At 47.5% G+C, this 25,750-nt stretch overlaps 1 protein-coding gene and 1 pseudogene across 5 annotated transcripts in view; one reads left to right on the plus strand and one right to left on the minus strand.

Moving 5' to 3' along the window:
- Positions 1-3,123: 3,123 nt before the first annotated feature.
- LOC102132792 (adenosine 5'-monophosphoramidase HINT1 pseudogene) lies at positions 3,124-3,676 on the minus strand (annotated as a pseudogene).
- Positions 3,677-6,735: 3,059 nt separating this feature from the next.
- CLCN1 (chloride voltage-gated channel 1) overlaps positions 6,736-25,750 on the plus strand; it is a 39,190-nt gene continuing 20,175 nt past the window's right edge. For 4 of the 5 annotated variants that reach the window (XR_012432966.1, XM_045388212.3, XM_045388213.3 and 1 more), the window contains exons 1-12: positions 6,736-7,017; positions 10,422-10,542; positions 11,336-11,467; positions 12,094-12,222; positions 12,444-12,577; positions 14,037-14,114; positions 15,145-15,223; positions 22,285-22,410; positions 22,745-22,829; positions 23,064-23,165; positions 23,930-24,014; positions 24,279-24,428. Coding sequence is in view for 4 of the 5 variants with exons in the window: in XM_045388212.3 (XP_045244147.1) it covers positions 6,838-7,017; positions 10,422-10,542; positions 11,336-11,467; positions 12,094-12,222; positions 12,444-12,577; positions 14,037-14,114; positions 15,145-15,223; positions 22,285-22,410; positions 22,745-22,829; positions 23,064-23,165; positions 23,930-24,014; positions 24,279-24,428 (1,401 nt within the window). In the remaining variant the exon portion in view is untranslated. Of the gene's footprint in view, positions 7,018-8,902; positions 9,013-10,421; positions 10,543-11,335; positions 11,468-12,093; positions 12,223-12,443; positions 12,578-14,036; positions 14,115-15,144; positions 15,224-22,284; positions 22,411-22,744; positions 22,830-23,063; positions 23,166-23,929; positions 24,015-24,278; positions 24,429-25,750 lie in introns of those variants that run through there. The other variant, XM_065542696.2, reaches the window with a different exon arrangement.

Below are 25,750 nucleotides of genomic sequence, written 5' to 3' on the forward strand. Positions count from 1 at the left end.
AGGATTACTTGAGCCCAGGAGTTGAAAACCAGCCTGAGCAACATAGTGAAACCCCATCAAAAAAAAAAAAAAAAAAAAAAAAAGGGCAGGAGGAAAGGTGTCTAATCTGAGAAGGAGGAAGACATTAATAATAGCTACAACTGTTCTGAGAGGAGCTTTCCATTTCATGTTCCCCATGCTTCTGGGAAGGAGTCATTTTCCCTTTTGTTTTTGAAACAGTTTTGCTCTTGTCACCCAGGCTGTAGTGCAATGGCGTGATCTCAGCTCACTGCAACCTCTGCCTCCTGGGTTCAAACCATTCTCCTGCCTCAGCCTCCCAAGTAGCTGGGATTACAGGCACTCGCCACCACACCCAGCTAATTTTTGTATTTTTAGTAGAGACGGGGCTTCACCATGTTGCCCGTGCTGGTCTCGAACTCCTGAGCTCAGGTGATTCACCCACCTCAGCTTCCCAAACTGCTGGGATTACAGGCGTGAACCACTGCGCCTGTCCACAAATGTAGCTTTAATGGTATGGACTCTAGAATTCAGTAGATCTGATTTTGAGTGCTGGGTCTGCCTTTGAAGATACTGGAGACCTTGATCAAGGTAACTAACACAGCCCCTATTTCCCTTATTTAAAAATTAGGAAAATTGCATCTATCTTCCAATGTCCCCATGAGGATTAAATGGGACGATGCATGTAAATCACATGATGTTAATGCATAAAAATGTTTGATAAATGTTAACTCACAGAATGAGCTTCAGTTTAATATGAGTGAACAGTTCTTACTATTAGTCAAACACTATAGCACATTTTTGTTTTGTTTTGTTTGAGACGGAGTCTCTGTCGCGAGGCTGGAGTGCAGTGGCGTGATCTCAGCTCACTGCAATCTCCGCCTCCTGGGTTCAAGTGATTCTCCTACCTCAACCTCCTGAGTAGCTGGGATTGCAGGCACACGCCACCACGCCCAGCTAATTTTTGTATTTTTAGTAGAGACGGGATTTCACCATGTTGGCCAGGATGGTCTGGATCTCTTGACCTCGTTATCCACCTGCCTCAGCCTCCCAAAGTGCTGGGATTACAGGCGTGATCCACCGCGCCCGGCCTATAGCATGTTTTTTGCATGCGTTATTTTATCTTCTTAACCCTCTAGTTACTGCCTTTCTGAGGAAACTGAGGTCAGAATGTGAAACCAAAGCTGTCAGTTTGAGCATATGCTAACAGCCTTGCTTCTGTGACTTATTCTGGCATGAAGGATTTTTCCTCCTCACTTTTTTTTGGGCTGTAAGATTCCTCCCATTAGGCTGGGGGAATGAAACTGAGACCCCAAACCTTATTCCATCTTAAGTCATAATTAGGTAGGAGTTTGGGGAAAAAAATGTATCATGTTTGAAAAGCCAGAAGGGGGAGAAAGAGACCTGTCGAATACTACAGGGAAAGCCTGAGTGCAGAGGATGGGAAAGGACTAAGGATGCTCAAAGAATAAGGAGGCTGGCCAGGCGCGGTGGCTCAGGCCTGTAATCCCAGCACTTTGGGAGGCTAAGGCGGGTGGATCACGAGGTCAGGAGATTGAGACCATCCTGGCTAACACGGTGAAATCCTGTCTCTACTAAAAATACAAAAAACTAGCCGGGCGGGGTGGCGGCGCCTGTAGTCCCAGCTACTCGGGAGGCTGAGGCAGGAGAATGGCATGACCCGGGAAGTGGAGCTTGCAGTGAGCAGAGATCGTGCCACTGCACTCCAGCCTGGGTGACAGAGCGAGACTCCGTCTCAAAAAAAAAAAAAAAAAAAGAATAAGGAGGCAAGGCACAATAAAGAGGAGAGGAGACATGACCACCAGTGGAGTGCACTACAGAGAAAGTGTCTTCAGAGGAAGCTGTAGCTTAGCTGAAATTTCAGAAAGTAGGTGGCCATGGGTTCCATGGCTGCCTGATACGCAGAGGGAAAATGATGACTGAAAACACCTTTAAAGAGCGTAAGGGTTTTACTGCCCAGTATGTTGGGGAGGCCAGACTGGAAGACGTGAGATTCTGAAAACAAGGGTGTAGCCTGGAAAGAAAATGCATTCACCTATACCCAACACAAAACTTCTCCTCCATGTATCCTGTATGGCAACTTTGTACAATTTTCTTTCAAATAGCAATTCCATAAGCCTATGGACTTTTAAACTTTTTGTATAATGGACCCTAGGATGATCTATTTAAAACCCCAAAAGAGGCCGGGTGCAGTGGCTCACGCCTGTAATCCCAACAACTTTGGGAGGCCAAGGTGGGCAGATCACCTGAGGTCAGGCGTTCAGGACCAGCCTGGCCAACATGGTGAAACCCGTCTCTACAAAAATACAAAAATTAGCCGGGCATGACGATGAGTGCCTGTAATCCCAGCTACTCGGGAGGCTGAGGTGAGAGAATTGCTTGAACCCAGGAGGAGGAGGTTGCACTGAGCAGAGATCGTGCCACTGCACTCCAGCCTGGGTGACAGTGAGACTCCATCTCAAAAAATAAGTAAATAAAATAAACCCCGACAGATTATCTATCATTTATGCATGCTTATGAATTTGCTTCCACATTCAGGAGCTTCATAGGAATTCCCGGAAGCCCATCTTTGTGCCTCCAAATAAGAACCTAAGCTTCTAGGCCCAGCGGAGTGATGGAGTGAGGAGTGGGCATGGTTTACATTTTCTTTTCTTGTTCTCTTGCAGGGATTTAAACCCATGGGATTTAAACTATTCCTAATTTCAAACACAGGATATTTACTCTCAAACCCTTGTCCTCCAGCACTGGCAGCCTGTAGATGTCTTTGACCCTCCAAATTTCAGAATCTGGTTTTAAGAATTGCAGTTGGTGCTTTCCTTCTAGACCACACACTTCCACTCAGCTTGGCTGGATGTGAGTACTTTCCTCACTCCACTGGTCTCGGCCTTCAAATCTCAGAGTCCATGACTAGGCTGCTCTGTTTTAGGGACCTGCCTTTCTCAGAAATAGTAAGAAAATCATAATTGCATCTCATATTTGCTGCTTATATTTATCAAGTTCCGACAGCAACTGATTACCTTCAGGACAGCTATACTCCACAAACAGGGGAGAATCTTGTTTCTGAAGCCCTCCAAGGAATACAATGTTACCTTGGCACTCTATTTTTTTTTTCATGCAACAATGTGTTTTGTTATGTCTGCGGTTTTAAAATTATTTCTTGAATCTCTCCATACACAGGCAAAAATAAGTGTGCTGTTTAACATACTGGAACTTGCCTAACTTAATCATTGCCTAGAGAAGGGAAAATTATCCCCAAAACGTGGTTAACCAGGAGGCCAGTGCATCTGCTGACCTCCAAGAACATGGAGATGAACTTGATAGACAGACTGTCCACCATCTGAACCTTTATTCACCACCATTCTATAACCCTTATTCAGGCCCAAATCAGCAGCACATTTCTTGCCAACAATCACTAAGTGTCCAAGAAGACTTTCGTCATCATCTTCTGCTGCAGAAATCTGGGATCTATGATTCTTGGGTATCACCAGAAAATGTGTCGGTGCTTGAGGGGGAATGTCGTGGAAAGCAAGGCACCGGTCATCCTCAAAAATGATGTTGGCTGGGATTTCCTTGCAGACATCTTCCCGAAGATCGTGTTGCCACCAGGCCGAGTGACGTGAGCTTTGGCGATCTCACCTGCCATCTCAGCCTCTCTCCCATGCAGCGGCCAGGGTAGAGGCGCGGAGGGAGGGCGGAACCCATGGATTCTATTTTCTTTATTAAGAAAGTAATCCTTTCTGCTCATGCCAGTCCCATAGATGTCCGTCCTTATTTTCTGCCTGCAGAGAAGGTGGGTGTCATCACAGAATCTTTAGTTTCTCAATTCACTTGTAATTTTTTGGAGAGATTCATAGGCCCTGAGGTTTGTAGGACTGTTGTTAGAGCAGATGTTTTTAAGCTATATTGGTGTATAATTGACAAATAGAAATTATACATATTTAAGGTGTACTGTGGCTGACTGCCACAACTACTACTTGAGACCATGATTACAGCAGTTACTACTGTTACCACTTGAAACCGTCATTATGACTAAACAAAGGGACGAATGTAGAAATGAAAACTTAAGACAAAAGAAACTGTTTTAAGGAAAGGCAACATGGAGAAGAGAACTCCCTGCTTCTGGTGAGCAAAGGTAGCCCCCCCAAGCTTCTCAGCCCTTGATATTTACTGGGTAACAAGAACAAGGAGGAGGTAATGATTGGTCAGCTGCTTAATTGATCACAGGTTCATATTGTTACTGACAGGCTTCAATTGTGCCTAATCATAAGAAACATTTGTGCGGCCTCCAACAGTGTACAACTTGATGTGTTGATATATGTATACATTGTGAAATGATCACAATCAAGCCGGTTACCGTATCCATCACCTCGCATAGTTGCTGTGGGAGTGGAGGGAGGTGAGAGCGTTCGAGATCTACCCTCTTAGCAAATTTCAAGTATGTGGTATTACTACCTATAGTCACCATGTACATTAGATCTCCAGGACTTTCTCATCTTGTATAACTGAACCTTTGTATCCTTTGACCAAATGTCCCCATTCTCCCATCCCCTACTCCAGCCCAGCCCCTGGCAACTACCCTCTACTTTCTGCTTCTATGAGTTTGACTGTTTTAGATTCCACATACAAGTGCAATCATGCAGTATTTTTCTTTTTGCGTCTGCAATGTTTTGACTTAGCATAATGTCATGTTTTGACTTAGCATAATGTCCTCCAAGTTCATCCATGTTGTCACAAATGGTAGAATTTTCTTCTTTGTCAGGGCTGAATAGTACTCCATTATATATATTTATGTACACATGACATTTTCTTTATTCATCTGTTAGTGGACACTTAGGTTCTTTCCGTTTCTCGGCTATTGTGAATAATGCTGCAATGAACATGGGAGTGCAGATACTTCTTTAAGATACTGATTTCCTTTCCTTTCGATATATGGGAGTTGCTGAGTCATATGGCAGTTCTGATTTTACCTTTTGAGGAACTTTTATACTGTTTCGTAATGACTATACCGGTTTATATTCCCACCCACAGTGCACAAGGGTTCCCTTTTCTCTGCATTCTCGCCAACATTTATCTCATCTTTTTATTCATTTATTCTTTTGAGACATAATCTCACTCTGTCAGCCAGGATGGAGTGCAGTGGTGGCTTCCCAGCTCACTGCAGCCTCCACCTCCCGGGCCTGAGTGATCCTCTGGTCTCAGCCTCCCAAGTAGCTGGGACTACAGGCATGCACCACCATGCCTGGCTAATTTTTGTATTTTTTATAGAGACGAGGTCTCCCCATGTTGCCAGGCTGGTCTCTAACTGCTGGGCTCAAGCATTCTGCCCGTCTTGGTCGCCCACAGTGCTGGGATTGTAAGCATGAGCCCTCGCACCTGGCTATTTCTTGCTTTTTTGATGATAGCCATCCTGATAGGTACGAGGTGATATTGCATTATGATTTTGATTTGTATTTTCCTGATGATTAATGATGTTGAGGCCCTAGAAAAAGTACTTTTAATGATATTGGCTTCCCTCTTGCTTTAGGTGGTTCCATTTAGCCTAGGTCGAAATCACATTGTAGACCAGATGTTTGCTGTCCCTGCCCTGCAGTCCCTAAACTTGGACTGTCCTGGGACAGACCCCACTTGGTAATGGATCCTAAACTTCACTTCGGCCCAGTTCATAACTTTTCTCCTATAGTGACGAGTTCATAGGGAAGATATGTCATAGGAAAATTGGTTTTATAATGTGATGCCAGAAAGAAAAGTTTGTCCTTGGCCAAAAAGTATTTATTGACCTGAAAAGGGAAGAATAGCAGAGAACACTTCCCCATCATCTTTCATGTTTGTCGGGCTTGTCATGAGAAGCCCTCACTCCTTTGCCACCTCTCCCTTCCCTGTGCCTCTTGTCTACTTTCAATTCTCCCCTGCTATCTCCCCTGTAATCTATCTGATGGAGCCAGTGTGGGCGCTCCACAGTCCAAATGGAAGCTCAGTCCCTCCAGGTTAGCAGCGTGGCTGACACCTAACAGTCTGGGAAGTGGGAGAAATTCTGGAACCCAAGTCTATTACCGACCCCTGACTTCCCACTTCCCATAAGCGTTCCACACCCAGCGGGTGATAAGGATGGGATCAGGGGATGCCCCCAAGCTGTTATTAGCAGCCTCTGGCAGACAGAAGGGCAAAGAGCTGGAGAAGAACGCTGGACATGGGATGGGATGGGATGGCAGAGCTGGCCAGACAGAACCCTGGGTGGACACAGAGTTGGGAACAAGCCAGCCAGGAGAGGTGGCAGAGAGGCACCAGTTACTCTCCCAGGTGAGTTAACGCCCCAGTGTTTCCAGATCTTCGAGTCACTTCATCTTTATCCAGCACCCACCCCTCACCTTCCGCATCCTGAAGAAGAGAGATGGGCAGCTGGAGGGCTTCCATGCAGATCCGGCTCTACACATAGGTTTGAGAGCATACTCAGCAGTTTCTCATCCAGATCCAGGCGATATTTATAGAGGGACCAGTGACATGGAGCTGGAAGTCTACTACTGGTGACTAAGGAGGGGGACAATGCCACTGGCTCAGCAGAGGGAATTCCCTGTGGGGCTGTCCCTCAGGTCCTCATCCCAACCCCCACCCCCGCACTGCACTCACACCTGCTTCGACCCCAAGCAGATCAGATGTGGCAGTGGGGGATCATGTGACGGAGAAGGGGCTATAAATAGCTGGAGGTGGGCATGCTGCCCCAGACGCCTTGGGGACAGCAAGAGCAGAGGCTTAAGGAGCTACACTGGGGGAAGGACAGGGGCAAGCAGGCCAAGGCCTGGCCGGGGCTCGGGGGGAGGGAACATGGAGCAATCCCGGTCACAGCAGCGTGGGGGTGAACAAAGCTGGTGGGGGAGTGACCCCCAGTACCAGTATATGCCCTTTGAACACTGCACCAGCTACGGACTGCCCTCTGAGAACGGGGGCCTCCAGCACAGGCTCCGGAAGGATGCAGGCCCCCGACACAACGTCCACCCCACACAGGTAAAGTGCTATAAGGGGAGAGGGGAGCCACGGGTGAGGGGAGACAGTGGTGCCAGAGACTGGTGAAAATTAGGAGTTGGGTAAAAAGAGGGAGCAGTGTCACATTTTTTTAACTTAAAAAACAAATACATGGTAATGTGTTCAAAATATTAAAATCTTTGGAAATCTGGGCTCACCTAAATATGCACTTAGAGAGAAATGCATGCAGTTTCATACAACCTTTACCAACAGAGTACCCGAATCTTATGGGGAAACAGCAGAGCCTCACATGCACGAATAGCTCGTGCTTACATAACCTACGTGGAGTGGATTGCGTAGGAGCCCACACTGCAGTGTGCTGGGAGCTGTCTCCTACACCCTCACCCACAGGCAGACACTGCCAGATTTCTGCCTCTGTGACCCTCTGCAGAATACACAAACACACGAATCTTTCTGTGAAAGGCAGAAGAAAGGAATTGGACAAGTGTAGAAAACAGACTGAATTGCATATCAGTGATCAAAGATCTACCAACATCAAAATGAGCAGAGATGTAATCAAGCTTTTAGGTGGCAAGATGATCAAGTAAGAACCTATTAAGTGTTAGGCACCTGAAAAAGTGCAGAGATGTGATCCCAGCAACAGAAGTATGCAGACTAATTAGGAGTGTTTAGGGATGAGCAGCCTCCTGCTGTGGGATTGGTGGGATATGACCACCAAGGAAAGGGGGAATGGGGATGGGCACAACTAAAGGAAAGGTTGTGAAATTGTCATGGAAAAAGATAGGTCATGGCTAATAAGTAAGTGTGCCTCTCCCTCCAAAGAATGCAGAGAACAACAGAGGATAGAATTTGTCCAGAGGACAGTTGGCCAGAACTTTCTCTTTTTTTTTTTTTTTTTTTTTTTTTGAGATAGAGTATCACTCTGTCTCCCAGGCTGGAGTGCAGTGGTGCTATCTGGACTCACTGCAACCTCTGCCTCCTGGGTTCAAGCAACTCTCTTTCCTCAGCCTCCTGAGTAGCTGGGATTACAGGCACCCGCCACCATGCCTGGCAAATTTCTGTACTTTTAGTAGAGACAGGTTTTTGCCATGCTGGCCAGGCTGGTCTCGAACTCCTGACCTCAGGTAATTCACTCACCTTGGCCTCCCAAAGTGCTGGAATTACAGCTGTGAGCCACTGCGCCCCGTCTGGTCATAACTTAAAATACTTTTTTTAATTAATTAATTTTTTTTTAATAGGGAGCCTACAGTTCCTTTAGGTTTAGGGCTGGGAAGCTGAGGCATGAGCTGTGCAGGGGATCTCAACATTGGGGGTCAAAAGGATCTGCTCTCAGTCTCTGACCAACCCCCAGGAGTATTTGCAAAGGCAGCACCAGGGACCCAGTAGAGAACAGGGACATACAGGTCAGTGTAGGCTGGTATCGAGCGTTGGGAAGGTTCCCTGGAGATAGCGGGGTCTGACTAGGCCTTTGAACACCATTTGGGATCAGTAGGGGGGAAGACCCCTCCCCCGGCCCTGTGCTCTCACTGACTTACGTGGTCGTACCTGGGTGGGATGACAACTTGAGTAACAGTGCCATTATGGCACTTCCTGGTGACAGTGAGGAGACTGGCCAGGTGAGCATGAAGCCTCGTGTTGGGAAGCTATGGTTAGTTTGGGGAGTAAAATTGAGCTGTTTTCTACAGGTCTCAAAAGCAAACAAGAGTTTGGATTAGTTTTTCTTTGTTTCATTTTTATTATGGAAAATTCAGACTTACACAAAAACAGAATGGTATAGTGAAGCCCCAAGAACCCCCCAGTTATCAATGTTTTGTCACTATTGTTCCATCTGTTCTCCCCTTCCCCACCCTCACCCCTCTACACACTGTGGAATACTTTTGTTTGTTTGTTTGTTTTTCTTTGAGATGGAGTTTCGCTCTTGTTGCCCAGGCTGGAGTTGCAATGGCGCGATCTCAGCTTACCGCAACCTCCGCCTCCCGGGTTCCAGCGATTCTCCTGCCTCCGCCTCCTGAGTAGGTGAGATTACAGGCATGCGCCACCATGCCTGGCTAATTTTTGTATTTTTAGTAGAGACAGGGTTTCTCCATGTTGGTCAGGCTGATCTCCAACTCCTGACCTCAGGTGACCTGCCCGCCTCAGGCTCCTAAAGTGCTGGGATTACAGGCGTGAACCACCGAGCCTGGTTTACACGGTGGAATACTTTTTAACAAATCCCAGACATTGTATCACTTGTAGACTTGAGTTTTGACTTCTCCCTTGCCCTCCCTTCACCCTGCCCTGGTGTGGTGGTTAGCATGGGACCAGCTAGAACAGATCTGGCCCTTGAAGCGTTTTCCCAGCCCAGGTATGATGATATGAGGCAACCCCCTTCCTCGTCTCCACCGGCCTGGGGCCTCGAGGAGCTGAGACAGCCTCAGCTGTCTGACTTCCACTGGGAAGTATCTTCTCTCTCTGGGTCCCAGGTAGGGTTTGGAAGGAAACACTGCCTTCCTCGGTCACTAACCCAGAAGACAAACAGCCACGAGCAGGGTAATTCATGCGTGTGCCTGTTCAGGACTGCGGCGTAAAATGCTGCTCATATTGTGAAATCAGATCTCTTCTACTCAGGCTCTCCCAGAATCCAGCAACATGGCCTGGACTGACCCTGGCCCCAGAGGACGGTTAGTGCAGTGGGAGTGGGGCAGGCTAAAAGCAGTTTGAGCTGTTGCATACTCCACACAGACACACGTGCTCTGTCTCGGGATGGAAGTGGAGGGCCACCAGATCTGAGGGAGCTGCTCTGCCCCCTTCACATGTAGGGCAGGTGGGGGTCTAATTATCTGGCTGTAGGAAGAAGTAGATTGACCTGCCTTTTCAAGCTAGTTCCTGTGTGTGCATACAAGCGCTAGGAGATGAGGTAGATGGGCTTGAAGCTTGACAGAGGACCTGAGGCGCCTCAGGTAAGGCTAGACACACCAAGGCAAAGTGCAACCAAGACTGCCCTGATAATCCAGTCTGTCCTCACCGTTCATATTAGGAGGAAAGTTAATGCAGGTGGTCTGGGGAAATTGTGGGACATACAGAAAGCAGTGACACAAAACACCTGATTGATATGGGCTGCTGGGTTCAGCACAGTCCTGTACCTCTGCTTCAAAGCAGAAACTGGCCTCCTTTATTAAGGTTACCTTGGATCAAGGTGAGTACAGGTTGGAGAATGGGTGGAGAGAAGGTAGGATGAATGGACAAGGGAAAGGGTGGGAAATGTGGAAATGGAGGGTGGAGACTAGAGGGCAGGGATGACCACAAAGTCACCCCGCATGCAGTCAACTCCCAGAATTCAAAAAAGCTGCTGCTCTTTTCTTCTGTGAGTCTGTCTGCTGCCCTCTGTCTATTATTTTTTTTTACTCTTCAACAAGGCAGACACTGATCATTCTCTCTCTGTCCAGATTTATGGCCATCACAAAGAACAATTCTCAGACAGGGAACGGGACATAGGGATGCCCAAGAAGACGGGCTCCAGTTCTACCGTGGACAGCAAGGATGAGGATCACTATTCCAAATGTCAAGGTGATGGGGACTGAGGAATAAATAAATCTGGAGTAGAAAGAGGTATAGGGATTAGGAGAATAACTTGGTCATCCCGTTGCACATACGTACTCTTTTCCCTGCTACAAAAACTCTACCCTTTTTTTTTTTTTTAAGAGACAGGGTCTCACTCTGTCATTCAGACTGAAGTGTAGTGGAGTGACCATAGCTCACTGCAGCCTAGAACTCCTGGGCTCAAGTGATCCTCCTGCCTCAGCCTCTCCAGTAAATAAAACTATAAGCACATGCCACCATGCCCAGCTAATTTTAAAACCTTTTTTGTAGAGATGCTGAGGCTGGTCTTGAACTCCTGGCATCAAGCAATCCTCCCGCCTTAGCCTCCCAAAGTCCTGGGATTAGAGGTGTGAGCCACCATGCTTGGCCCCTCTAAGTATTAAGGAAACGGCACCTCTCTCCACCTCCTTTGCACTTTGCCTATTCCCTGTTATTCCTCCCACAACTTCAAGAAATGAGTTTTAGAAAGGAATTCAAGTATTCATGGGGAGTTGGACTTTGGTGCCTTTTGCCGGGGCCAGAGCAGCGATCAGCAGAGGGGTAATGAGAAACTCAGTGCGTACGATGTATGGACCCAAAGCTTCCCCTCCCATCTTGGGTCTAGCACCCAAAGTAGTGACTGGTTAGCTGTTCTCTCTCTCTCTCTCTCTCTCTCTCTCTCTCTCTCTTTCTCTCTCTCTCTCTCTCTCTCTCTCTATATATATATATATATATATATATATATATTTTTTTTTTTTTTTTCGCCCCCATCTCTTCCTAGATTGTGTCCGCCGCCTGGGACAGGTGGTGAGAAGAAAGTTAGGGGAAGACTGGATCTTTCTGGTGCTTCTGGGACTGCTGATGGCTCTGGTCAGCTGGAGCATGGACTACGTCAGTGCCAAAAGCCTTCAGGGTAGGTTTAACCTGGACCTTTGCCCACAGCTGTTTCTGGAGTTTCTACCTAGGGTAAGCAGGGTGTGTTATGGGAAACGAATGTTGCACAGAGAGGGATCAGGTGGGACTCCAGGCCCATAAAAGACCAGACCTAGCCCTGCTCCACTTCTTACGCCCCTCCACTCACTGCCACCCAAACAGTGGATGCCCTCTAATAGGGTAACCAACTTGCCCCAGTTTCCCAGGGACTTTCCCAGTTTCAGCACTGAACATCCTGAATCCCAGGAAGCCCCTTGGTTCTGGGCACACCGGGTGGTTGGTCACACCCAGCCCTCCAGCCCTTCAAGGGCCAGATCTGTTCTAGCTGGTCCCATGCTAACCACCACACCAGGGCAGGGTGAGGGGAAGGCAAGGGAGAAGTCAAAACTCCAGTGGGATTCATAACACAGCCACCAACTACCAACTGGAACAGGCCACATCACCTCCCATAACTCAGGCTTCCCATGTGTCAAATGAGAGCAGCACCATCTTGGAAGGGGCACACAGAATGAGCACGGCCTGAGAACACACCAGGTACACTTCCTGGTGCTGTGGACACAGCTGCTCAGCCACGCTCTGCCTAACCCCAGGCATGTGTCTCCGCAGCCTACAAGTGGTCCTACGCGCAGATGCGGCCCAGCCTTCCTCTGCAGTTCCTGGTCTGGGTCACCTTCCCACTCGTCCTCATCCTCTTCAGCGCCCTCTTCTGCCACCTCATCTCTCCCCAGGCTGTCGGTGAGAACTTGCCACCAGACTCAGCCTGAGCTGGGTGGCCTGAGAGGGGCCCTGTCTGTCTCCCCCATCATCCAGCCCCACCCACAGTCCGGTGCTGCCGGGCCCCACCCTCCCCACCACTGCCTCTTCAGCCCTCTCCAATTCCCATTCCCATATTCTGAACAGTCATCTCCCTTTTAACCTCCACCTTGACTCCGCACATAATCTTTCAACGCTTTTAGGCTCTGGAATCCCTGAAATGAAGACAATACTTCGTGGGGTTGTCCTGAAGGAATACCTCACGATAAAAGCCTTTGTGGCCAAGGTTGTCGCCCTGACTGCGGGCCTGGGCAGTGGCATCCCCGTGGGGAAAGAGGTAGGCCTGGCATGACAGAAGCAAGAGCTGGGAAGGGCCCTCAGGAGCCAGGGTGGCACCAACTCTAGAGGGAGCTCTGGGAGTGGAAGAGGATCAGAGGAACAGGACCAAGGCCAGGGCCAGGGGACACTAGGAAGGGGAAGTGCTTTGGAAGGTCCTCCACCTGGGGTCCAATGACAAAAACCACACAGCCTGGGGAGCTTGGAGCAGGCTCTCAGCCTGGACACCCCTGACATTTGGGGCTGGATAACTCCGTGCTGTTGGAGGCTGTTCTGCGCAGTGGAGGGGACTTAGCAGCATTGCTGGCCTCTGACCCTTCCTAGATGCCCAGCAGCATCCCCCAGTTGTGACACCAGCATGTCCTCAGACATTGCCATATGGACCCTGGGGGACAAAATCTCCCCTGGTTGAGAACACTGTCTTAGAGATCATCCAGACCAATTCCTTTGCTTGAATCTGAGAAAACCAGGACTGAGAATGAGGCTGTGCTATTTTCAAGGTTGCTCAGTAGGGTGCAGCCTCCTTCTGTTCTCTGCTGGTGTGCACCTTTGCCCCCTACTGCCATATTCCACCCAGCAGCCAGAGGTATCTTTTTAAAATGGAATCAGCCTCATCTGACCCCTGGTCAAAAACTTCTTAAGGCTTTCCATGCCTCTTAAAATAAAATTGAAAGTTTTGTTGTTGTTGTTGTTGAGACAGTGTCTAGCTCGCTTGCCCAAGCTGGAGTGCAGTGGTGCGATCTCGGCTCACTGCAACCTCCACCTCCCAGGTTCAAGTGATTCTCCCGCCTCAGCCTCCCGAGTAGCTGGGACTACAGGCACACGCCACCACGTCTGGCTAATTTTTGTATTTTTAGTAGAGATGGCGTTTCACCATATCGGTCAGGCTGGTCTCGAACTCCTGACCTCAGGTGACCGCCCGCCTTGGCCTTGCAAAGTGCTGGGATTACAGGTATGCGCCACCACGCCCCGGCCTAATCGGAGCTTCTTACATGGCCTTCGAGACCGTGAACTCCGGCTGCTCCTCTCTCCAGGCCTCTGCCCCCGCTTCCCTGTGTTTGGCTCACAGGTTTCCTTTCTGTCCCTCAGTCATTCTGCCCTGGGCCCCTCAGGGCCCCTGTGTGCTGTTTTCCCAGCCTGGAACATTCTTCCTCCTGACATCTGCGTGGCTCCCTCCCGCCTATCATTCAAAGCTCTACTTGAGGGAGGCTCCTCAGGCTCTTTCCTCTAAACACGTGCCCTCCCACCCTCCGCCACCCTTGCTCTCTGGAGAGGAGAAACACACTGGTTTCTCCTCTTCCTCCTCCCTGGGATGAGGCCTCGTGAGGACGGGACCTCTGCGTAACTCCTGTATTTGCAGCCCCTGGCACAGTGCCTGGAGTAAGGAATGTTAGTCCAGCGAGTGCTGCAGAGCCTCCATCGGGCCTCTGACCTCTGCCCCCTTGCTGCCCCTCCCCCAGGGCCCCTTCGTCCACATTGCCAGCATCTGTGCTGCTGTCCTCAGCAAGTTCATGTCTGTGTTCTGTGGGGTATATGAGGTAAGGTTGAGACAGCGAAATGAGCCGGGGCCAGGTGGTAGAAGGAGTCCGGCTGTGTGTCCAGGGTGTTGGGAGGGCTGCCTCTGCTCTGGGCTGGCTGTGGTGCTGAGGGAGCATCGCACTAATCCACGCTCCCTTCCTCGTCCCCCTGTCCGCCTACCCTAGCCACATAATGCCTCTGTTTAACCTGTGCCTATCCTCTGAATGCCCACCCCTCTTTGACCTGTGCCCCCACATGGAGGGCTGGCCTGTGGTCTGCTCCCATGCTCTCCCTGCTAGTCCATACCATCCCCTCTGTGTCAGTTTCCCTCCACATTTCCCTCTTGTGCTCCCCCTTCCCTGTGTAGCTGCCAATCCCTCACCCCACCTCTTACATACGCCCCGCCTGCCCCACCCCTCCACCCCCTTGTCCCGCGTGCTTCTCTGTTGCAGACCGTGCCTGGGCAGCTTGACCTCCTGGTGTCGGCCTGTGCGGTGGGCGTGGGATGCTGCTTTGCAGCCCGTGTTGGAGGCAAGTTGCACTTCCTCCCTATCCCGATTGCCTAAGCAAGACTTAGAAGGGGGTTTTGGGTGGCTGCCACAAGCTTTGGAGTGGGCATCCAGGGAATGACTGTGGATCACAGCCCCTAGGATCCAGATACCTATATTTTTTCACCAAAGGGCTGTGTATTCTTTTGAGACTGCTTGCTGTGTGGTGCAGGATGTATTAGTACTGCTTTCTGGAGTTCTTGCTGTCTCTTTTCTGCTTATCATTTGTTGATTTATATGCCTGGCATATATTTGCCTAACTTTTATTTCATTTTCTATTTTCTATTTCATTTTGGTGCTGTGCTATGAGGTTAATTCCTTTTTGCCAAACTCACTGAGTTTCTCTTGGCCTGGGAATTATAGGGGACATGGGACCACAAGGACTCCCTGTGACTTAGGCCTCTCATTCTGCCTTATTCCCCATCCCTGCTTGTTTTCCTGTCCTCTGCCTGCCCACCTCCCTCTCTTCCACCTGTCTCTCTGTCTGTCTCTCCCCTAGTAGCAGCCATACTACTACTCTGATATCCTGACGGTGGGCTGTGCTGTGGGAGTCGGCTGTTGTTTTGGGACACCACTTGGAGGCAAGTGATTGGCCCCCTCCCCCATCAATCATCTTGCCTGGCCTGACTCCCAAAACAGTTTGAATCAGTATCCATAAATGCTGGTATTACCAGGTTATTTACAAGAATAGCTGATTTTTAGTAAGCGTTTGCTATGTGCCAGGCAACGTTCTAAGCACTTACTTTTACTCCTGGCCAAAGCCATATGAGACTGATATTCCAGAGGAGGAAGAGGAGAGAACTGAATTACAGAGAGGGAGAGTGACTCGAGCAAGTTCATTCTGTTAGTAAGGTCCAAGCTGGGAATTAAAACCAAGGCAGTCTCCGTGGCTCCCTTAATTATTTTAAAACCTGTTTGTATTGTTGGATGTTTTTGCCCTACGCTGATGACATCTCTAACGGAGAACTCTATGAACTTCCTCCTTCAAGGGAAAAACCCACATTTTGTTGTGCTTTACTAATTGCATGGGAATTCAGATAGACCTTATTTAGATTAATGGTAAGCTTTTAGTGAGGAATAGTTAGGAGAGTTTCAAAGGATAAATGTCCCTTGATAGCAATTTAAAGTTAAGTTTAGCTCTTTCTCCAAGTATAAGGCAAATAGTGATTTCTCAGATTATTTTCCTTATCATGGATGATTAACAAATGGATGTAGTCGGAGAAAGCAGTCGTATCTGTGTATTGACTCATCAAAATCAATTAACGCTAGATTAGCAGGGCAGAATTATACAGGTCATTCATTGGATTCACTGATGATAAAAAGGACACTAAGTAGATATGTGAAGAAACAAAATTGCAGGAAGGGCATTTGCTTCTTAAAAGACCCACTGTTAGAGGTTTCTTTTCAGTTATGGAAATGTTAAGCAATCTTTTCATAGAGTCTTCCAGGGAACTAAAATGACTTGGCGCAGGAATGATAAATGGAGAAGAGTTTAAAGTTAATGCAAATGCATGATCTAACTTATGCAAACACTGTGGCAAAGCACAGACTTCGGAGCCCAAGTTAGCAAGCATACCAGCTAGCATCCTGTTTACATTTCTGTCCTCAGCTCTACTCATTAAAAGCACTAATCCTTGTCAGTGGAGGATAGCGTATTTGGATTTTTGCACATGTTAAACGTTCACACTTACATTTGTACCCACTTTCACCTTTATTTACTCTTTAGCCTTTCAAATCCAGGAGGTCTAAAGAATATTTTTAGACTGGGAGACTCTTGTTGTTTTGTTTCAATCAGCCAGATTCTCTGAATGTGAAGAGAATTTGCATTTTCCTCATAACACTGGAATTTCTGAGAAGAATCAGAAAGGTTCTTCTTGGACCTGTGTCAAGTATGGGAGAGGTAAAGATCATAGAGAAGTTAGAGGCAACAGTTCTGAAACCATTGTGGTAGAAAAGGGAAGAAAAAATTCACAGAGGCCGGGCACGGTGGCTCAAGCCTGTAATCCCAGCACTTTGGGAGGCCGAGACGGGCGGATCACGAGGTCAGGAGATCGAGACCAGCCTGGCTAACACGGTGAAACCCCGTCTCTACTAAAAATACAAAAAACTAGCCGGGCGAGGTGGCGGGCGCCTGTAGTCCCAGCTATTTGGGAGGCTGAGGCAGGAGAATGGCGTAAACCTGGGAGGCAGAGCTTGTAGTGAGCTGAGATCCGGCCACTGCACTCCAGCCTGGGTGACAGAGCGAGACTCTGTCTCAAAAAAAAAAAAAAGAAAAGAAAAAAAAAGAAAAAATTCACAGATAAAGCATTGCTGTTGACACAAGAAATTGTTAAGAACTTAAAAATTAAGGTGCTATGTTTAGGCTGTTTGTATTACATGGTAAATCACAAAGGTATTTGCAGGTGGCATTCCTGGCTTTTTGTTGTTGTTGTTTGTTTGTTTGTTTGTTTAGATGGAGTCTTGCTCTGTCACCCAGGATGGAGTATACCATCTTGGCTCACTGCAAGCTCTGCCTCCGAGGTTCAAGCAATTCTCATGCCTCAGTCTCCCTAGTAGCTGGGATTACAGGCCCGCACCATCACACCCGGCTAATTTTTTGTATTTTTAATAGAGACGGGGTTTCACCATGTTGGCCAGGCTGCTCTCAAACTCCTGACCTCAAGTGACCCACCCCCCTTGGCCTCCCAGAGTGCTGGGATTACAGATGTGAGCCACCGTGCCTGGCCCATTACTTGATTTTTTAAAATGAATACTGAATAATTCTGAAAGGAAAATTAGTATTGAAATGTTATATTCATTATGGAGTCAGCTCTTAATTTCTTACACTAATGAAACAAATAGAATTCAGCATTCTGCTAAAATGACAAGCATCTTGCTCCCATTCTGTGCCAGGCCCTGTGCTGGATCTTGCACACTCAGGGTGCTCCTTGTTGAGAGGCTGGACAGGCAGGCAAACCTATCGTCATAGCCCACTCGAAAAAGTGGCCCAGTGGCAGCCGGGGCAAAGTGCAGTGGGAACCTTATGCTAACCTGCCTACAAGAGCCCATGAAGCATCACAAAAGAGGTGGTGTTTGATATGAGGCTTGAATAATAAGTAGGACTGGCAAGGAGGATGGTGGGGGCAGGGTATTCTGGATAGAGGAACCAGCATTGCAAAGTCAAGATGGGGGCAGTAGCTGTGTATTAGCAGGGGATACAGAGGAAGGAATAATAGCAAATGAGTCTGGACAAGTAAAGGGGGACTGAATTATGGAGACCCTCATGGCTATGTATAAGAATATGGAATTTATTCTCTAGACTAGGATTTGCATAAATGTGTTTCATGGTTTTGTAGATCTAATGTGTAAAAATGGTTCTATAAATCAGTTGGAAAGTGCTTGGTTAGAGAGGCAGTTCTTTCTGAAACTAGAAAAGTTATCAGTGGCCAGGCACGGTGGCTCATGCCCGTAATGCCAGCACTTTGGGAGGCCGAGTTGGGTGAATCACGAGGTCAGGAGTTCAAGAACAGCCTGGCCAATATGGTGAAACCCCACCTCTATTAATAATACAAAACTTAGCTGGGTGTGGTGGCAGGTACCTGTAGTCTCTGCTACTCAGGAAGCCAAGGCAGAATAATTGCTTGAACCTGGGAGGCAGAGGTTGTAGTGAGCCGAGATTGCGCCACTGCACTCCAGCCTGGGCAACAGAGTGAGACTCCATCTCAAAAAAAAAAGAAAAGAAAAGAAAAAGAAAAAGAAAAAGTTGCCAGAACATTTGATATGGTGACACGCATTGGGAATATCCAAAATGTAGCTCTAATGCACCATTTCCCACAGAACCCTGTCTCGTGGGATTTGTAGTATCTCACAGACCTGATTTTGGGAAATGCTGTCATGGGTGAATTAAAGCCATGAAAGACTTGTGCACAAGGAAGTGACATGGCCAGCCTTGAGTGTCCACCCAATCCCTTTGTCAGATGTGTGCAGGACAAAATCGGCCTGAGGATTAACAGGATTAATCTGAGATTAACAAGAAGACGATTGTCCTAGTCCTGATGCTGTGTAATAAGAGACTGCACTGGACAGAGGCAGAAGAGAAAGAGAAGAATGATAGAAAGTAAAATTGCTATAACCTGGTGATTAATTTTATTTTTTCTTTTTGAGAGAGGGTCTTGCTCTCTGGCCCAGGCTGGAATGCAGTGGTGCAATCTTGGCTCACTGCAACCTGTGTCTCCTAGGTTCAAGCAATTCTCCACCTCAGCCTCCCAGTAGCTGGGACTACATGCACGTGCCACTATGCCTGGCTAATTTTTTTTTTTTTTTTTTTCAGTAGAAGCGGGGTTTTTCCATGTTGGCCAGGCTGGTCTCAAACTCCCGGCCTCAAGTGATCCACCCACCTCGGCCTCCCAAAGTGCCGGGGTTACAGGCATGGGCCACTGTGCCTGGCATCTTGGTGATTAATTTTGTGTGGGGTAAAAGAGAGGAGGGATCTAGGCTAACACCCAGCTTTCCTACAAGGGCGATTGGGTGGATAGTGGTGTTAGTAACCATGATTGGGTATACGGGAAGTGAAACAGATCTGGTGGGAGGAGCTAGCTGATACGTTTCACTTTGAGTGTGTTCAGTTTGATGTTCCTGTGACATATCTAGGTGATACCATTTTTGCAGCAGGGTTGACGAGTCTGAAGCTCAGGAACATAGCTTTGCTAATCAGCAGCATATAGGTGTAGGTGATGGCACGAGCATACGTGAAATTGAGAGAGAAAGTGTGTTTGTGAATAGGAGTAGGAGACCAAGGACAAAGGCTGGGGTTGGGCAGAGGCACAGGAGCAGCAGAGAAGGTAGAGAGGGAATCCAGGGTGGGAGAAGAGAGCAATGTTCCAGAACCTGAGCGGAGAGTTTCCAAAAGCTGTTTTTGTTTTTAATGCTTTGTTTCCTTTTAACTGCACATTTTATGTTTGGCTCAGGCTAATATTAAAATTAGCTCTCATTCCAGAGCATACAGTGACAGACTGCTAGGGAAAGTGTCCCAGAACCACGTCATGGGAAAGAAAACCTAGCCCAGGATTTCAAAAAAATTGTTGTAAAATATTCATCAGTTGGATAGTTTACACCCAGGCAAATCAAAGCTGACTGCTTTTGTTACTGGTATAGAAAAGGAGAGAGACTCACTCTACCTAATTCCTGCTGTGTCAAATCCTTCTTTTAGGCCCCAGAGGTAGCTGCTTACCTGATGTGATGTGAAGAGCAGGGCAGAAGGGGTGATTGACGAAGCTCTGTCTGCCCCACATTGCCCATTCCCTTGCTCTGTTTCCTGAAATTCTGTTCTCTTCTGTTCTCTTTTATCCTCATCCTGTCCTTTCCTCTCCTCCCCTGCTCATCCCTAGAATAGACATTCAGCCCTGATTATGCACCAGGCACCGTACTAGGTGCTGGTTTCCAAGGAATTTTCTTTTCTTTTTTTTCCAAGACGGAGTCTTGCTCTGTCACCCAGGCTGGAGTATAGTGGCGCGATCTTGGCTCACTACAACCTGCGGCTCCCGGGTTCAAGCAATTATTCTGCCTCAGCCTCCCAAGTAGCTGGGATTATAGGTGCCTGCCACCGCGCCTGACTAATTTTTGTATTTCTAGTAGAGATGGAGTTTCACCAAGTTGGCCAGGCTGGTCTCGAACTCCTGACTTCATGATTCACCCGCCTCGGCCTCCCAAAGTGCTGAGATTACAGGCGTGAGCCACTGCACCCGGCCTCCAAGGAATTTTCAATCCTAGGGGATCTCAGAAATGTAAACAAATATCTGGATCTGAAAGTGGTAGTGCTATAGTAACCCAAAATTCTGAGAGCGCAGGCTGAAGGACAGATGGTTTCGACCTGAAGAGGAGGATTTTGGATGGCTTCCCAGGGAAGGGGAGTTGGGACTGACCACTGGAAATCCTCTGCCAAACTGCAGCAGCTGCTGTATTCAGGAGTAACCATTAGGCCACCCTCCCCCTGGTGCAAATGACCTGATGTAACCATTAGGCCACCCTCCCCTTGGAGCAAATGACCCGATGTAACTAGTCGAGTGTCACCTATAGAAGAGAAGGTGGTGGTCCTGGGGGATTCAAGAGATGTGACTTTTGAATATAGCACAGGGAGAAGAAAATTACTAGGATGTGAGATGCTGCCTGAAGAGGGCGTTCACTCTGTTCACACGGAGAGAAAGGGGACAAACCGGCCTAGTTCAAGGTTTCCTGAGGTCAGGCCTCATCTCCATTCATCCAATTATGTGCATGGTTGCATTTCCCTGGTTCTTTTTCCTCGTTTTTGATAAAGATGAGGCTTAGCTAGGTTTTAGGTAATTTTGTCATCAATTTTTACTTTGCATCGGATTAAAGTCCACCCCCCTTATTCTTAATATGTTGAAAGATTTTTTTTCTTTGCCTCTCTTGAGTGTTGCTTTTTATGCCCTCACTGGCATTCCTTACTTTGTCCCTACCAACCCTTGTTCTTTTTCTGTAGATCTACCCCCTCAATTTCTGCTCCAGCACCTACGCTCAGAAACAGTACTACTTAGAACTACTACTTAGCTTTCCTTTTGCCTCACCCACTTTTCTTAAGCATGATTGTTTTTATCTTCTTCTAGGCTCTTGGCTTTTCCCCTTGCGTTGGTCCTTTTAAGTCAGGTTTTTAGTTTTTTGGTTTTCTTCTTTTCTTTTCTTTTCTTTTTTGAGACAGAGTTTCACTCTTGTTGCCCAGGCTGGAGTGCAGTGGCGCGATCTCGGCTCACCGCAACCTCCGCCTCCTGGGTTCAAGCGATTCACCTGCCTCAGCCTTCCCGAGTAGCTGGAATTACAGGCATGCGCCACCACGACCTGCTAATTTTGTATTTTTAGTAGAGATGGGGGTTTCTCCATGTTGGTCAGGCTGGTCTCGAACTCCCGACCTCAGGTGATCCGCCCACCTCGGCCTCCCAAAGTGCTGGGATTACAGACATAAGCCACCGCGCCCGGCCTAGTATTAGTTTATTATTATTATTATTATTATCATCATCATCATCATCATTATTATTATTGGTATGACTCCTCTACCTTCTTTTCTTGAACTATCGAGAATTGTCAGCTCCTGCAAAGTCCCCTCCTATTTTTGTTCTGTCTTCCTTATAAGGTTGCTCCAGGGTACATGGTATATGTAGAGTGGTAGGAAAGTCCAGAGGAGGGTGCTATGGAGAGTCCCTGTAAATCCTGAGCTCTGCTTGGCAACTCTACTGAGGACCTGCTCTGGAACTTTCTCTCTCTTAACTTTTCTGCAGATTTTTTTCAACTACCTTTTAGTCCCTGTGGATATCTGACAGTTGTGAACCCCATTCCACCCTACATTCTAAGGGATGCAGAGGGCACGGACACTTGATCCTCATGTTTTGGAAGTTGAAGGCCCATTCATTTTCAACCTTCTCTATGTCTTGTTGAACCCATCCCTTGTCTGAAATAAAAATAAGAATAAAAAACTCCTAGCCTGAGTGGTTGTGTGGTTTTGAGCATGGGAATCCAAGAGTTCATGACTTTCCACTACTGCTTCCTCCCAGATTCATGTTTCAGCAAAAGCTCCTTAGGTCCAAGGAGTGGGGAGTGTGGGGGAGCCCTTTCACTGCTGTCTGCCCCCGACCACACTTCTGTGCCCCTGCAGGAGTGCTGTTTAGCATCGAGGTCACCTCCACCTACTTTGCTGTTCGGAACTACTGGCGAGGATTCTTTGCAGCCACGTTCAGCGCCTTCGTGTTCCGAGTGCTGGCAGTGTGGAACAAGGATGCTGGTAACCAAGGAGGCCTGGGGTGGAGGCTGTGTGAAATAGAAAGACTGGGAATGAGGTGCAGAGGAAAACTCTGTGGGGCAGTTCAGAAAAGGAATAATGGGTGGGATCATTTGTGGGGTGGGACCAAGGCCCAAGGGTGTATGACAAAGATACAGGTCATGGAGTGGGAGAGTATGTCCATGCAGGGGTGTGCGTAGAAAAAAGGAAAATACATTCAAGAGGAGAAACTGGGATTGGAGGAAGGAAGGAATTAATCCTGAAAACTGCCCACCTCTGTTTCCTTGTTGGGTTTCTACAAAGCTCCCACCATAATCCTGGCCTTTCCATCCTACAGTCACCATCACTGCTCTGTTCAGAACCAATTTCCGAATGGATTTCCCCTTTGACCTGAAGGAACTACCAGCTTTTGCTGTCATCGGGTCAGTGGGGTTACCTGCTCTGTGTGTGGTGAGCAGGGTGTGGGGTGAGGCTGTAGATTGGAAGGGACCCAAGCCAGAAAGAAGGTGGGGTTGGCACAGATAGAGTACATTGCTGGGGGGATGTGGGCCGATAGGAAAGACGGAAGCCTGGTATTTGTTTCCCTGCAGTAGTCAGGTCCAAGAGATGAGGATTTCACATCTGTAAGATTCCAACTCTATAAATTACACCCTCAGGATTTGCTGTGGGCTCCTGGGAGCTGTATTTGTGTATCTGCATCGCCAAGTCATGCTCGGTGTCCGAAATCACAAGGCCCTCAGCCAGTTTCTTGCTAAGCAGTGAGTCACCGCCCTTCTTTTGCCCTACCCATTTACTTTCTGGTTTCTCCAAGAGTTCCTCCCTTTTTATCTTTGGGAAAGGCATTAAATGCCTCTGAGTGGCTTGCATGAAAATATAAGGAAGCCCTGATACTGTGGTGAGGGGGAAAATTGTGTGGTCTCCCATTTAAAGATTATTTTTCTGTTGTTTTTGTTTTTTGAGACAGAGTCTCACTCCATCACCCAGGCTGGAGTGCAGTGGTGTGATCTCGGCTCACTGTAACCTCTGCCTCCTGGGTTCAAACGATTCTCATGCCTCAGCCTCCTGAGTAGTTGGGATTACAGGCGTGGGCCAACATGCCCAGGTAATTTTTGTATTTTTAGTAGAGATGGGATTTCACCATGTTGGCCAGGCTGGTCTCGAACTTGTGACCTCAGGTGATCTACCCTCCTTGGCCTCCCAAAGTGCTGGGATTACAGGTATGTGCCACCGTGCCTGGTTAATTTTTGTATTTTTAATAGAGACGGGGTTTCACCATTGTTGGCCAGGTTGGTCTTGAACTTGTGACCTCAGGTGATCTGCCCACCTTGGCCTCCCAAAGTGCTAAGATTACAGGTATGAACCACTGCACTCAGCCTCAAATATTTTTTGTGTGTGTAAAGAGAATTTCGGTTAAATAAACGAGACTACAGTGGAAGACAGGAAGCTTCAGCTTGCCGACGTTCAGTATGGTATTTACTGTGAGTTGGCTGAATTGTGGGGGTTAACTCTGTTTCTTTTTCAGCCGCCTGCTGTATCCTGGAATTGTTACCTTTGTCATTGCCTCATTCACCTTCCCACCAGGAGTGGGTCAATTCATGGCCGGAGAGGTCAGCTCTTGGGGAGCTGAGGTGGGGTCGGGTCACTAAGCACATGACTAGGTTACTGGGGCCGCATGGGAAAGAGGAAACAGCACGGACATCCCTCAGGCTTCAGAGTATAAGTAGTTTTGTCCAAGGATAGACTTTTGCGATTCTCCCTGAGAAAAGGGCAAAAGAGACCCTTGAATAATGAGGCTGCGGAATAAGTTTTCTAAAAAAGGAAGCACAGGAGATCCCTGGAGTACCCACCCCTTCTGCTTCTTCCTCTCTCAGTTGATGCCCCGAGAAGCCATCAGTACTTTGTTCGACAACAATACGTGGGTGAAACATGCAGGTGATCTTGAGAGCCTGGGCCAGTCAGCTGTGTGGATTCACCCCCGCGTCAACGTTGTCATCATCATCTTTCTCTTCTTCGTCATGAAGGTACTGCTCCTGACAATAGCAACACCCTAAACTTAGCTCTATCTGTTTTCCATCTAGGAACCCAGGGTTTGCATAGGGTAGGAAGGGGTAGAACTTCATTTGGTCTTCATCCAACCTAAAAATAAGTCATTTGAAAACCATAGAGTTGGCCAGACAAGGTGGCTCACGCCTGTAATCCCACGACTTTGGCAGGCTGAGGCAGGCGGATCACTTGATGCCAGGAGTTCAAGACCAACCAAGCCAGCATAGCAAAGCCCCATCTCTACCAAAAATTCCAAAAAAAATTGCTGGGCATGGTGGCGCACACCTGTAATCCCAGCTACTTGGAAGACTGATGCAGGAGAATCATTTGAACCCGGGAAGTGGAGGTTGCCGTGAGCCGAGATTGTGCTATTGCACTCCAGCCTGGGTGACAGAGCATGGTTCTGTCTAAAAATAAATAATAATAATAATTATAGAATAGTAAGTTGCTGTAGAAGTAAACCAGTATCTGAGTTAATTGCTCTATTCACGTCAATTTAGTGTTGTTTGGCATAGTTATCTAACCCTTCTAATTGTTCTTCTTGCTAAATGACTAAGCCATCACAATAGCCAAGTAAAAAAGTACAAGATAGAGTTAAGCATTATAAATAACTGTAAAAGCCTTGGATTAATTAAACAAATCCCCCCACTTATTAGATAATTAAGTACTTCATTCTCCATGTATCTGATGATCCATTTTTAGGTGATTTGAGCATCTTTTTTCCCCAGGCTTGTCAATAATCTCTTTTGTAGAGCTTCAAAAGGGATAAAATATTTAAATTAATTGTATTAGTGACTACACATAATTTTTATAAATGTTATTATTCTCTATTTAGGTGATGAAGCTGTGAGGATTTTGCCATTCCCAAACCAGATTCTTCTAGCTTCAACTGGGCAATAAAAGATGATCTCTTTTACATCACTTTTTTTTCATATCTGCCCATCAAGGATTATGTATTTATAGACTTCTCAATTACTGCCTTGTAATAAGATATTTTTATTCCTAACCCTGGTTGTGACATCTATTACAATTGCTGATTGCTTGCCGGGCGCAGTGGCTCACGCCTGTAATCCCAGCACTTTTGGGAGGCCGAGACAGGTGGATCATCCGAGGTCAGGAGTTCAAGACCAGCCTGACCAACATGGTGAAACGCTGTCTCTACTAAAAATACAAAATTAGCCAGGTGTTGTGGTGCATGCCTGTAATCCCAGTTAGTTGGGAGGCTGAGGCAGGAGAATTGCTTGAACCCAGGAGGTGGAGGTTGCAGTGAACCAAGATTGTGCCATTGCACTCCAGCCTG

This window comes from Macaca fascicularis, chromosome 3 (assembly GCF_037993035.2).
Source record: "Macaca fascicularis isolate 582-1 chromosome 3, T2T-MFA8v1.1".
Classification (NCBI taxonomy): Eukaryota; Metazoa; Chordata; class Mammalia; order Primates; family Cercopithecidae; genus Macaca; species Macaca fascicularis.